This window comes from Ipomoea nil, unplaced genomic scaffold (assembly GCF_001879475.1).
Source record: "Ipomoea nil cultivar Tokyo-kokei standard unplaced genomic scaffold, Asagao_1.1 scaffold2826, whole genome shotgun sequence".
Taxonomy (NCBI): Eukaryota; Viridiplantae; Streptophyta; class Magnoliopsida; order Solanales; family Convolvulaceae; genus Ipomoea; species Ipomoea nil.
Window position 1 is genome coordinate 3265804 of NW_017619254.1, and position 12962 is coordinate 3278765.

A 12962-nucleotide genomic window follows, 5' to 3' on the forward strand; every position below is an offset into this window, starting at 1 on the left:
GGATTTCAATTTATTAAAATTATGAATCAAAAAAATTGGATCCTGAACCGTGAACCGGCGGTTCTGGACCCGATTCGCGATTTTGAACCGTTTTTATTTTAAAATTTTATTTTTATTTTAAAAATAGTCTAAATTCAACAATAAATGTATTTTATTTTTTTCAGTTCAGAACATGAACCATCCGTTCCGGGATTTTAATAAACTCTAAATATCGAGTTTCGATTCTAAATTGTAATTGGAATATTTCAGTTTGGTTACTATAGTGTTTATTTGGTTTGAACCAAATTATGGTCATAATTTATTGGAAAAGAAAAATAAATAAAATATTTATTTTAAGGGTAAATATGTCCATTTAACATTTTAGGGAGAAAAACAGCCACTTGTTGAAGGGGGAAAAGTGCTATAAGTATATAACTCAGGGGGAAAAAGTGTCATTTTCCCTTTTATAATTATGTAAATACAAGAAAGTCAAATAATTTGTGATTTGATGACATAATTGTTACCATTCCAAACATAAGATATCAAATTTGAATCTTATCCAGATCAAAAATATTGAGATCATGTTGAGCAGATCCTATATATATATATATATATATATATATATATATATATATATATATATATATATATATGTTAAATGTTAAATTGTAATACTTTAAAGAATGTAAATACAAGAAACAATTTTATTGTAATTCGAGAATCACGTATTGTTTCTGTTTGGTTGTTAACGGAATAACAGAAAGTCGTAAGTGCAAAAGTCATATATTGAACTGTTTGATATGGGAGGTGTGAGTAACGTTTGGCAAAGTGGCGTCGCCGTCAAGCCGCGCTATCAATAGACAATAGGTAGTTGGATGACGGCGCGAGGGGCGGCTGGCAAGTGGCTAAAATCAACATAACGGAGTAAATCAATTTGGAAAAAAACCTCCGTTAAAATTGACATACCGACTAACCTCCATTCCGTTGCAATCTAACGTTGACCTACATTTTCCAACCCCTAATACTTGCATGTACGATAATTTGTATCCAACAAATATTCAATTCAAAGATGCAATAAAAACTAAATTCAAAGACTTCATTGCACGTCATGTTGTGCATAACTACATCTATAAATTTTTTTGAAAAAAAAATAAAAATTACATGTATAAATTTATCCACATATTTTCCGTTAGCCGCAAATATTGAACTTCTAATTTAGATCGGCACGAAAATCGATCTTTCTTGGTGACCTGATGGGTCCCACACATCTGATAAAAATCAATGCGGAAGAACATTTTATTAATGCACCAAACGTGAATTTCAACGTTGAGATTTGTTCATGTACGGAGTAATCTTTTTTTGGTGATAATGCACGGAGTAATATTGCTTCCAATTTAGACCAAAAACAAATAGCAAGTTGTAATAACTATTTTTGCATACTTAATTCATTCCTTATTAATTACTTTGCATAAAAAAAGAAATCAAATATTTAAACGGAAAAAGATATACAGATCAAATTTAATTCAAATATCAATACATTAAACATTATACAGTTGTCTAAATAGATCAGATCTGTCCGGTAATTTATTTCTGTTAAAATAGTATTTCAATAAAATACACAGCATTCAGAAAGAATAAACAGAGCATATTCTGTAATTTCAGAATGGCGTTTCTGTAAATTCTGGAAAATTGTAACCTAAGCCGCCTAAATAGATGATTAGTAGGCGATGAAGGCTCCAATCTAAGTATAAATTTTAACCTAAGACTTCCATTTTCCTACTCGTAAATTGTCCTTTGCCATTCCAGCTTTATAGGGCCGCTGTTATTGACCCCTTATATATAAGACCTGTATCCGTCCACAACGAAAAGGTAAGGACTGCATATTCCTCTCTTCATCTTTAGTTTTGGGTGGATTCTTTTCTCTTTTTTCACTCTCCAGGTAACAATTTCTCTTTTTTTTTTTTTTTGGGTGAAATTTCCATTTTTTTGGGGGGTCTTTCTGATGCACACAACTTGTTTGTTATAATGTTCATGCAGATTTTTGTCTATGGGCTTGCATATTTAAGTATTTTTTTTTTTTTTTTTTTTGTGTAATGCTAATCTGTAGTCATTTTTTGTGTGGGTGTTTTTGTTTGGGGGGATTTGCATATCTATATTTCTGTTCTTGTTGAGAAGCAAAGAAGGATAAAGAAATTGCAGAAATCTACCTCTTTTGAGAGATCTAGAAGAGCAAACTCCTTTATCTCTGCCACTTTGAGTGATTTATTAATCTTTTCATTGCGTTGCAGAAATTTACTGGGATGTTATTTTGAGAAATTTATTAATCTTGTTATTCCCAGTTACTAATAATGCAGTTGCATGATCATGGTTCTTGTCTATCTTTCTTGTGTTCATGTTGTTTGAAGGAATTGATTGTGCTCTCATTGTTGTACATTGATAAAGCTCTGAGTTTTACCCATTTTTTTGTTTTTAATATTTCATATTCAATTTATTTATTAACAAGAGTTACAAAGTTTGGTTTTTCCTCCTGGTTTTACTGTTCTGTGGGTTAATTCATCAAGACTAAGCTTATGTTTCTTTGTAGACTTTGAATTGAAGAACTAATTACTCATATTTTTCTATGATGGCATAACTTTCTGAATTGATTATGAGTTTAATCATTTATTACCTTATTCCCTCAAAAGCTTTACTCTTTTTTCATGTGTTGTTGTAACATTGGAGCTCAAACTGGCATATTGAAATTCCCTATGCTGTATCTACATCTTGTACCTCTATATTTGGTTTAGTGTGTGCTTCTGTCTTTTGCTTTTTATTCCTTTGTCTTTTGCTTCTGTCTTTTGCTCATGTGATGCATATTAGTTTATGCGACTGATTTAGATTACTGCCATTATTTGTTCCAGGTGAACATTGAATTAGGATTGGAATTTGGAACGTGGGTTGCGGGTTGTGTGTGCATCTGTTTTCTGTTTTGCGGTTAAGTTCTGCATCTTTGAGTTCTTTTGGGTTCATTTTAAAGGACGGGGAATGCAGAAAGATGTGCTTTCCCGTTAAGAAGTCTTTCTGCGAGTTTGATGAGGTTAGAGCTCTATTTGAGCCTTCCTCTGGTAAGCTTGATGCGACTGTAAAAGTAATATTCGGCCGCCTTGGATTCACTTACCAAATCCCGACTGTTGCTAAATATTTTGGAGGACAAGTTGTATCTTACCACGACCTCTGTGAAGACGGTTAAGCTGCAGTGTGCCTAAGATCAAACTCCTTCCCTGAGAGTCTGTACTGTCTTGGCCGGGGGAGTAGTGAATCAGTTTGTACGAGCTTTTGGAAGTTGAGATGAAGAGTAAAGGGAGTGTACTGATGCAACGGTATGAAGTAGGGAAATTGTTAGGACAAGGCACCTTTGCCAAGGTCCACCATGCGAGGAATCTGGAAACTGGGGTGAGTGTGGCCATTAAGATTGTTGACAAGGAGAAAATATTCAAGGTTGGGATGATGGAACAAATCAAGCGAGAGATCTCGGTGATGAGAATGGTGAGACATCCCAACATAGTGCAACTTTACGAGGTGATGGCCAGCAAAACGAAGATTTACATCGTCATGGAGTACGCTAAAGGCGGTGAACTCTTTAACAAGGTATCTAAAGGAAAGATGAAGGGAGATGTTGCGAGGAAATATTTTCAGCAGCTGATCAGTGCGGTTGACTTCTGCCACAGCAGAGGTGTTTATCACCGGGATCTGAAACCCGAGAACCTCCTGCTGGATGACGATGGGAATCTAAAGATTACGGACTTTGGATTGAGTGCTCTTGCAGAATCTAAGCGCCAAGATGGCTTGCTTCATACCACCTGTGGGACACCAGCCTATGTCTCTCCTGAAGTGATAAACCGAAGAGGTTATGATGGTGCTAAAGCTGATATTTGGTCTTGTGGGGTGATCTTATATGTTCTCTTGTCTGGATATCTCCCGTTCCATGATTCAAATTTGATGGAGATGTACAGAAAGATATGTCAGGCGGAGTTCACGTATCCTAAGTGGTTCTCATCTGATGCTTGTAAGCTGATCTCAAAAATATTAGATCCAAACCCGAACACAAGAATTCCCATTTCCAAAATCATGGGTACCCATTGGTTCAGAAAGGGCTTTAGTTTGAAAGCTGTGAAACCTCACGAGGATACTGGGCTTCAAGACTTGGAAGCAAAAGCGGCAGCAGCCAGCGATGATGCTATTTTTGATCACTGTGAGAATGCCAACGCAACAGCAGAGGCAAAGCAAGAATCCTCGAAACTGACAAACTTGAACGCCTTTGATATTATCTCTTTCTCGTCAGGTTTTGACTTGTCCGGCTTGTTTGAGGGCAGTGATCAGAAGAGCGAGTCAAGGTTTACATCCATGCAGCCAGCACAAACCATCATCACAAAGATGGAGGACATAGCCAGGAAGCTAAAACTGAAGCTAACAAAGAAAGATGGAGGGTGTTTGAAATTGGAAGGATCGAAACTAGGAAGGAAAGGGGTTCTGTCCATTGATGCTGAGATATTCGAAGTCACCCCCGCTTTTCATCTGGTCGAGATGAAGAAGTCCAATGGAGATACGCTCGAATATAGGAAGATGATGAAGCAGGAAATAAGGCCGGCATTGAAAGACATCGCCTGGATTTGGCAAGGCGAAGAGCTTCAACAACCTGAGCAGAAAGATGGGCAACCTGCAGATATGCACTCCTGTCAAATTCCCCCCTTAGCTGTTAACTAGCTTTATCTTAGAACCACTAAGCCTTTCAATGGCTGTTTTTAACTTTTCATCTTTATTGCTTTCAAATTCATTTGTTACTGAACTATGCTTTATATATTCCAGTTATATGCCTATACTATGTTTCTTCATCTCTTCCCTATCTCCACCATGAATCCTCATAGTTGTGAATGGAACATGGTAGAGTTACTATCAGGTCTCCAAATGCTTCTCTTATATATGACAGAGAACGTTGTATAATCGATGACTAAATGTAGTATTTTGGCCTTCTATAGTCCAGCTAAATTTGTTCATTTTACATTATCAACTCATGAAATTTTACATTATATAATATCTTCACATATTTTACAGTGATGTTGAAAGTATAATTTTTTTTTGGAGGGGGGATGACGAGTCCATTACTCGAAGGTGCACACACATTCAAAGTTGATCGATTCAGATAAAGAAGGTCAATAGACTGCCTTCACTAAAAGTCGAACTTGAAACCTTAACTTAGCATTGGACTTAGGTAGGTTATCCAGCCCATAACTTACCAACTCAAACCAAAAAGATCTATAAACCGCCCTCATTAAGAGTAAAACTTGAACCTAATTTAGGTGGGGGGTTGGGACTCGCAATATAATTTATACCCAATAATGAATCCACCAAATGGTTGCCTGGAGAATTGGTGAAAGAGCAAAAAAATAAAAATTGAAATGCAGAGCAGCATCTTAGTGCTAGCCTGTCTCTTTAATTATGAAGTGGTTGTAACAAACCACCACCGCCACCCAACTTTTTCCCCTTCCAACCCCTAACAAATGTTGTTACTCAATGCAATATTTATGCCCACAATAGTCAATCGTTATACCGTGCACCACGGAGCATTGTACGCCCCGTGTCCCTAAAATGACGTCGTTTTGTTAAGTTTTGTGGGGAATTAACGCGACAAAGTGTATGTGTATTCTGTTATATAATTATGTACATTATGTGATACCATTATGTACATTATATTATATAATTATGTACATTTTTAATACAATTATGTACATCCGAAACAAGGAATTTATGTGTGTTATTTAAGAGTTTATGTGAATTATGTATTATGTTAGATTATGTGTATTATCTTTTCAAAAAAGAGTATGTGTATTTTGTTATACAATTATGTACATTCTATTATACAATTATGTATATTTTCAAAACATGAGATTCTTTTAAGAAGTTAACACACACAGAAAGCGGAATTTCAAAAAAAAAAAAAAAAAAAAGTACAAGGGCACATAATGCAATGTGCGCCTTAGTGCACGATATAAATTGCCCACAATAGTTGGTACGCCCTATTTCAATTGAGGTAACACAGTAAAAGTAATATTTATAATTTTACCATAAATTTAAAAAAGCCATCTATATGTATTAACCCGAATTTTTTTCACATAAGTTTTATCTTAAACAACAAATTAAAAATGTTTTATTTTAATTTTGATTTTAATTTCTTTATTCCCCCTATAAAACAAATTAAGACAAAATCAAAGAAATTAGGCAAGGATAATTAGGCAATAAGCACACTACATGTTTTGTGATAACCAAACCTTTAATTTGTTGCTATCTTCTTACCGGTCGTTTTGATGTGGTTTAATTACGTTTGATTGCTTCTAGAATTTGCTAATTAAGAGGTTGAGACTTTAAACAATTTCAAAATCTACCAAATCTGCTTTCTTCTTCATCTAGCTAATCTTTATATACAATCTTCCCAATGATTTTACCAAAACATTTCTCTAAGTAAGAACGTTTAATAATACCTTAAAAGAAGGGTAAATTAAAATGAAATTAAAATAATCTTACACTATTCCATTGGAGTATATAAGAGATTTTCAGAAATATGATTATTGGTTAAACAAAGTACTCTTATAATATATTAAAAAATTAGATCATATTAATTTCGATCTTAATTAATTATAATTATAACAAAAGAATTTAAAACAAAAAATATGAAAAAAATCCCAACTGCTTTTTAAAAGTATGTTCCGATAAAGTTCGTTTTGTAACTTTAATTAGTAAAAGATTAAAAATAAATAGGGAGTAAAAAAATTAGCCTGGATTGTGTCAAGCACATTGTGCTCAGATAACACCTCTGTGGTTCCTCTTGACGGAACGTCACAAGATCGAACTTTGGTGGTGGAGTATTGACTTTTTAGACTACATTAGTTAGAGAAAGTATATAACATATACTACCTTGTAATAGAGTTAATAGTATTCAAAAAATTAACCTAGATTGGATATATTTTATTTATATTGATAGCTAGGAATCACTGCTGGAAATTTCGCATTTTCCGTCTTTGTTGGACGGAAAACGCGATATATTGGTCGGAAACAACGTTTCCGTCCAACATACCGACCAAAAGGAACGTTCGGAAAAACCTCCGTGGGAAATTCCGTCCAACTACAATTTTTGGTCGGAAATAGCGTCCAACGAACAAAAATTGGACGGAAATTCCGGAAAGTAACCCACCATTTTTAAAACGTGAGAACTTCCGATCAACTTGGTGCGTTGGTCGGAAATTCCGTCCAACTACGTGCGATGGTCGGAAATTCCGACCCAACGTTGGACGGAAAACTCACCTATTATATATTGTTATTTTCCTTCCAACTGTTGGTAGGAAAATCCTAAATCATATGAAATATTTTTATTATTTTTATATTACCATAATTTTATTTATAACTGTTGTTAATAAATTATGTCATCAACAAATTAATGAACACACTAAATTAAAAATTGAAAATTGAAAATATATTTAAACATCAAAATTATTTACAAACAAAAATTATGTTCATGTTCATAAAAAAAACATAAAAAATATATACTACTTGATTGATACTCCGTACTACTTAAGTATGAAAACATACTTATTTGATACTACATAAGTATGCTCGTTGCACCCAAATAAGCCTTCAAATCCGGCACTGCTTCAATGGCTTTGATCAATGCAGCATCCACAACCTCCTTCAATGAAGTTGATCAAGTGTAAACCTTCACCAAAAATGGACCGTGATATAAGTAATCTAACACTGAATGAGTAGATACCTATGCATTTTACAAAATGACTAGAAAATTAAAGGAATGTCTTTTATGTTTAAGTAATCTAACACAGAAAAAATAGAAAACTTCTTAATTCTTACATCCTAATTCTAAAGTTTGTTTAGTATAAGAGATGTACTCCACAATTCTTACATCCTAATTCAAGATTAGTGATCCTAATGAGAGTGGGGTAACAGATGATAGCAACAAGAACTCATAAGTTTTGCAGATGATACCATAGTTTTACCTTTGCAAGGTAAGAAGGGTCATATGACATGCGTTTATCCATATCAGTCAGTTTCTTTGACAACATCATTATTCTGAAATAAAAGAGAACACTATCAGTTGCTTCTATGCAGTCCTAAATTATTCAGATCATCATCAAAATATTCAAAAGCTTTACAACAGAAAACTGAAAACTAAAAATCAAGACTAAAAGAACAATAAAAGCTTTAGTTGGACATACCTTCCATGCATAAAATGGAATATGACCCTCAAGATAATTTGCATGGGTTGTACTGGAAATGTTTATCTAAGTTTGAATATCACCAAAGAAAAAAAGAAACAAATAAATGGCTATGAGTGATTAATCAGGTTTAGTAAAACAAATAATCAAATTCACATACCTAAATCGCAACTGGACCATAGACATCTTTATTGAACTCATTACGATATTCCTCCACCTAACAATAAGCCTCAAAAATCTTTTCAGCTCCAGAGTTCCGCAATTCATGTAAGCATTTGCTGTTCATGTTCTCCCGTTCCCTTAATCTACAAAGGGATTCATTCAGAACATTTAAGAAGCATTCAACCATTACAAAAGGTATCAAAAAGTAAAGAATTTATATATTGAATAAAAGGTACAGTTGCCGGAAACAATAAGCTTACAAGTTCATTTTTGGGATGTTCAGAAGTAGGCAAATTTGCAAACTCTAATTCGGCATCTCTGAGATCGTTTAGAGCTTTAGAAAGCTTTTCTTGACGAGATTCTTTCTACCTCCTTTGACCTTCCATTTCCTTATACTTTTCATGTATTTGCACAACCTGTGTTTTATATTATAAAAAATGTTGGCATGATTAGATAAAAAGATACTAGCAAGAATAAACAGAATGATGACTACATTAAGTACTACCAAATGGTTATCACGCTAGACTAAGTAAATACAACTAAGCAAAGGGATGCAAGATGTAGCCTATTTATAATAATAATTTTTCAAATATCCAACTACTACTCAACAACTATTAAGCACACTAAACACCTAAAACATACAAAGTTTCCTGTCAACAACCATGAGTATGTTCATTTGAGACCAAGGAAATGCTGTTGTTAACAGCATAGTAAAATCATATAATTCCAACTCTTACACACATAATAAGAGCAACCAAAATTGATAATGTTCCAATGATGCAAACAAACTGAGGGTATACATGTTACTGTAAATACTGAGGGTGTTTCTGAGCAAACAAACTGCAAAATTTACCCTATCCATCACTGTAAAAGCTAGGGCAGATATGAGACAATTCTTAAAAACTAACAAATCTTTGTAGGATGAAGATTAAAGAGCACATGCAATTCATATTTTCACAACACACAGTTGTATTAATAAAATTTGAGTAAGGCATAGGCATTTATCCAGTCAAAAGATTTGGGAAAGTCACCAATGGCTTCAACTAGATGAATTATCTGAGGACGAAATACAAAATGATAAATTGAAAGGTCACCATTTATCAGAACTGATGAAGCCACAAATTTACAAACTATACATTTGTATTTGTTTATAGAAAATAAGAGATATATGTAAAGGAAATTATATCAAGGAAGCAGAGCAAGGAACCTGCTATCGAAACCCCAATAGCTAACCGCGCCAAGAATCGAAAATCAAATATTACCTGCTCACATTTTGAGGAATAAAGCAAAGGTTCCAAATTGTATCGTCGGGGCCGTCAGACAATAGATTGGAGGAGGGAGGTGGGCACGTGGTCCATAAGCACCACTGCGCCATCATCAACCTTCAGGCAAGCGGGTGAAGGGTGGTTGTGGCGTAATCGCAGGGGAGGCGGTGGCAACGCAGCGTCAACGGTGGCGTCGGATCGGCAGATACCACAAAGCAATCAGCGGCGGTTGTGGTGTCGGCGGCTGTGGCGGTGGAGCTAGATCTGAGAGAGTGAGAGGAGGTTGCGGCGTCTTCTGAGGGGTGGAGGGCTGGAGGCTGTGGCTGTAAAGTTTTATGCAGAATAGGGCGCCCAAAAATAAAATTTTGGTGGGAGTTAGAATTGAGTGAAATAATTGGTAGATATTAATAGTGAGGGTAAAAATGGTGGGAATTAGAATTGAGTGAAATAATTGGTAGATATTAATAGTGAGGGAAAAAATATTTTTTGTATCAATAGTGAGAGTATATTTTTAAAATAAATATAAAATTAAAATTTCGTCACTAAAAGATAAACCTTTAACTAGAGTAATTTTTAACCATCACTAAAACTATGCAAATAATACATTTAGTGAGAGGTTTTTCTACCCGTCATTAATTTTTTATCAGTAAAAGTTGTTTTTCTTGTAGTGGGTGGACACGGTGTTCGGCGTTGGCGCGGCGATCCACGGTGGTGTGTTCTCCTATGTCCTGTTTTGTACTAGTGGCAAGTATGTACCGGAAGCTCTTCGTCGCAGATCTGAAGTTAGAAGGAAGAAGAAGGTCATTGCAGATCTAAAGCTAGAAGAAGGAATTGAAGAAGGTCATCGTAGATTTGAAGCTAGAAGAAGGAATTGAAGAAGGTCATCGCAGATCTGAAGCTCAAAGCTTGAAGTCGTCACCGCAGCTACAGTCCGTCGCCGCCATTATAGAAAGATGATGGTGAAGTAGTGTACGAAGAAGCAAAGATGAAGGTGAAGCGGTGAACGAAGAAGCTAAGAGTGGAAGTGAAGAAGTAAATTAATTAGATATTTTTTTGGACGAAAATTAAAATATCTACTAGCTAAAATATATAAATTTCCGTCCAATATTACGTTGGACGGATATTAAAATACCTACTATTTTAATTTATACCTATCAGTCAATTCGACTTTACCAACCAACACTATAGGTTGGTCGGAATTTCCGTCCAACGCGCGAGTGTTGGACGGAATTTCCGTTCAACACTTGCGCATTGGACGGAAATTCCGACCAACTTTCCGTCCACCCATCTTTAGTAACAGAAAGTTGAAATCTTTAGTAAAATACCGACCAATTTGCGGTTGGACGGAAATGTTGGACGGAAAACGCGAGATTTCCAGCAGTGAATTAGGATAGGTGAGAGGAGCATATATATAATATAACCTTATCCAATTGAAGAAGATTAGTTTTGCAACGTTGACGTCCAACTTGACAATTCTCTATCAAGTAGAGGATATGGAACAACATAAATGATGCCTTGTCTAGTTGTCTTATCATTTCCGAGACAAATGCTAACTCTACTATTCAAATTAAATACTGCTCAAGTCATTTATTTTAATTTGTCAAGAAAAATAAATAAATAATTGTGATTTTTTTAATCAATCAAAATATGTTATGTTAATATGAAAAATTGAATTTTTTTATTTAAAAAAAAGAGTAACTTAATATTATTTTAAAACAAGTCGAAGTAATCTCATCAATATAAGATAAAGATGATTAATATATATATATATATATATATATATATATATATATGTGTGTGTGTGTGTGTGTGTGTGTGTGGAGTTGACCAGAATTTACTATTTGTATTTTTAGACTAATTGAGCTAACATATAACCACATCAATATATTACAAAGTATATTTAGCTTCAACTTACCTATTTATATCCACTCTGATCTATCGTATAAATATATATTTTTAATGTGACAATGAATATTTCGAAAAATTTTGGGTAGGAGGGATTCTCAAATCCACAAACATAGTATAAAAACTTGAAATTAATATGAATGCATGATGCTTCACTAGCTGTCTACCACACTTTCCTAACATATATATACAACAATACTCCAAAATCAATCGTCGGCCTTACTTCAACCCTAATCAAAAAGTTGAGAACCCTCATATCTTTATTCCGACAAATTATCAATCACACAAATTGCATATAAAAAAATTTAAATATATAATAATATAATAAAAAGAGAAGGCTCTTCCATTGAATTTCACCACCCAAAAACAAAAAAAGTTTGGTGCGGTTTGAGCTCGTGAACTATGCATATATCATAAGAGAAACAATATCATCATGAAACGTCATATAGTTCGATTCTTGTTAATACTTTTTCGATCGAGTTCATTGTATAAGGTCTTCTTAATGCGATTTACTTCTCTTAGGTTGTGTGGTTTGATGACTATTACAATAGAATTTACCTATGTATATATATCTTAAAATAGTGACTATAGGTTTCCTCGTCACCTTGCACACTATCATGCATTATTATTAAATTTAATTTAGAAACCTTTACATACATGCATTATATATTTCTATTGCTTCTACCTACTAAGTGGCCCCCTTCCCATTAACAATATAATTCTACTAATTCAGAGAGAGAAAAAAAAAACACAAAAAAGCAAAATATAAATAAAGAAAAGTTGCAATATATTTATTAAATAACGGGAAAGTATAATATCGATTAACACTTCCACCAAATAATAATAATAATAATAATAATAATAATAATAATAATATCAATTAATACAAAATACAATCAATTATTATACGTTTTTAGAGTTGTATTAGACATATTTAATTAACTGTTATTTCCGTAATGTTCAGCATAACTCTAAAAAAGTGTTAAAATTATGGATTAAATTATGTGTAAAGAAAAAGATAACACGCAAAACATGCAACAAGCTAAGGGACCATGCAGGTTGTTGTTGTACAAATTAAAGGAAAAAAAAAAAAAAAAAAGCAAGTGTATATATAATAATAAAATAAAATAAAATGAAATTATCCAGAAATGAATAATTGAAATTGATTGGCGTGAGCGATGACCTACCAAACGTTATAAAGGAATTGACCCAGAGTGCACTACCCCACGGCCATTCATGCACAACAGCTAAGCTCTATATATGGTGTCATGTGTACCCATTGTGCCCTCTCTCTCTCTCTGTCTTCTTCTTCATATGCTCAAACTATTCTCTCCATTACTTTCCATTTATCATGTGATCTTGTCTCTCACCTTTTTCATTTTTTTTTTATAAC

General features: G+C 33.9%; 1 protein-coding gene and 2 long non-coding RNA genes across 4 annotated transcripts; 2 read left to right on the forward strand and 1 right to left on the reverse strand.

The window, feature by feature from the left end:
* Positions 1-1743: 1743 nt before the first annotated feature.
* On the forward strand, positions 1744-4850 carry LOC109159189 (CBL-interacting protein kinase 18-like). Of its 2 annotated transcripts, none has more exons than XM_019307255.1 (2): positions 1744-1918; positions 2880-4850. In XM_019307255.1, exon 2 carries the CDS (start codon positions 3307-3309, stop codon positions 4720-4722), a length of 1416 nt encoding a protein of 471 aa, XP_019162800.1. In that variant the 5' UTR covers positions 1744-1918; positions 2880-3306; the 3' UTR covers positions 4723-4850. The 2 variants fall into 2 exon arrangements, with proteins under 2 accessions (XP_019162800.1, XP_019162801.1); XM_019307256.1 differs by having other exon boundaries at positions 1749-1848.
* Positions 4851-7569: 2719 nt separating this feature from the next.
* On the reverse strand, positions 7570-10019 carry LOC109158842. The gene is made up of 6 exons (XR_002050448.1): positions 9662-10019; positions 8660-8815; positions 8398-8542; positions 8238-8303; positions 8019-8091; positions 7570-7723 (listed from the first exon to the last, which is right to left on the reverse strand). It is a non-coding gene; the product is annotated as an uncharacterized LOC109158842 (long non-coding RNA).
* Positions 10020-10411: 392 nt separating this feature from the next.
* LOC109158906 lies at positions 10412-10583 on the forward strand. Its single transcript, XR_002050466.1, has 2 exons — positions 10412-10464; positions 10545-10583. It is a non-coding gene; the product is annotated as an uncharacterized LOC109158906 (long non-coding RNA).
* The last annotated feature ends 2379 nt before the right edge of the window (positions 10584-12962 follow it).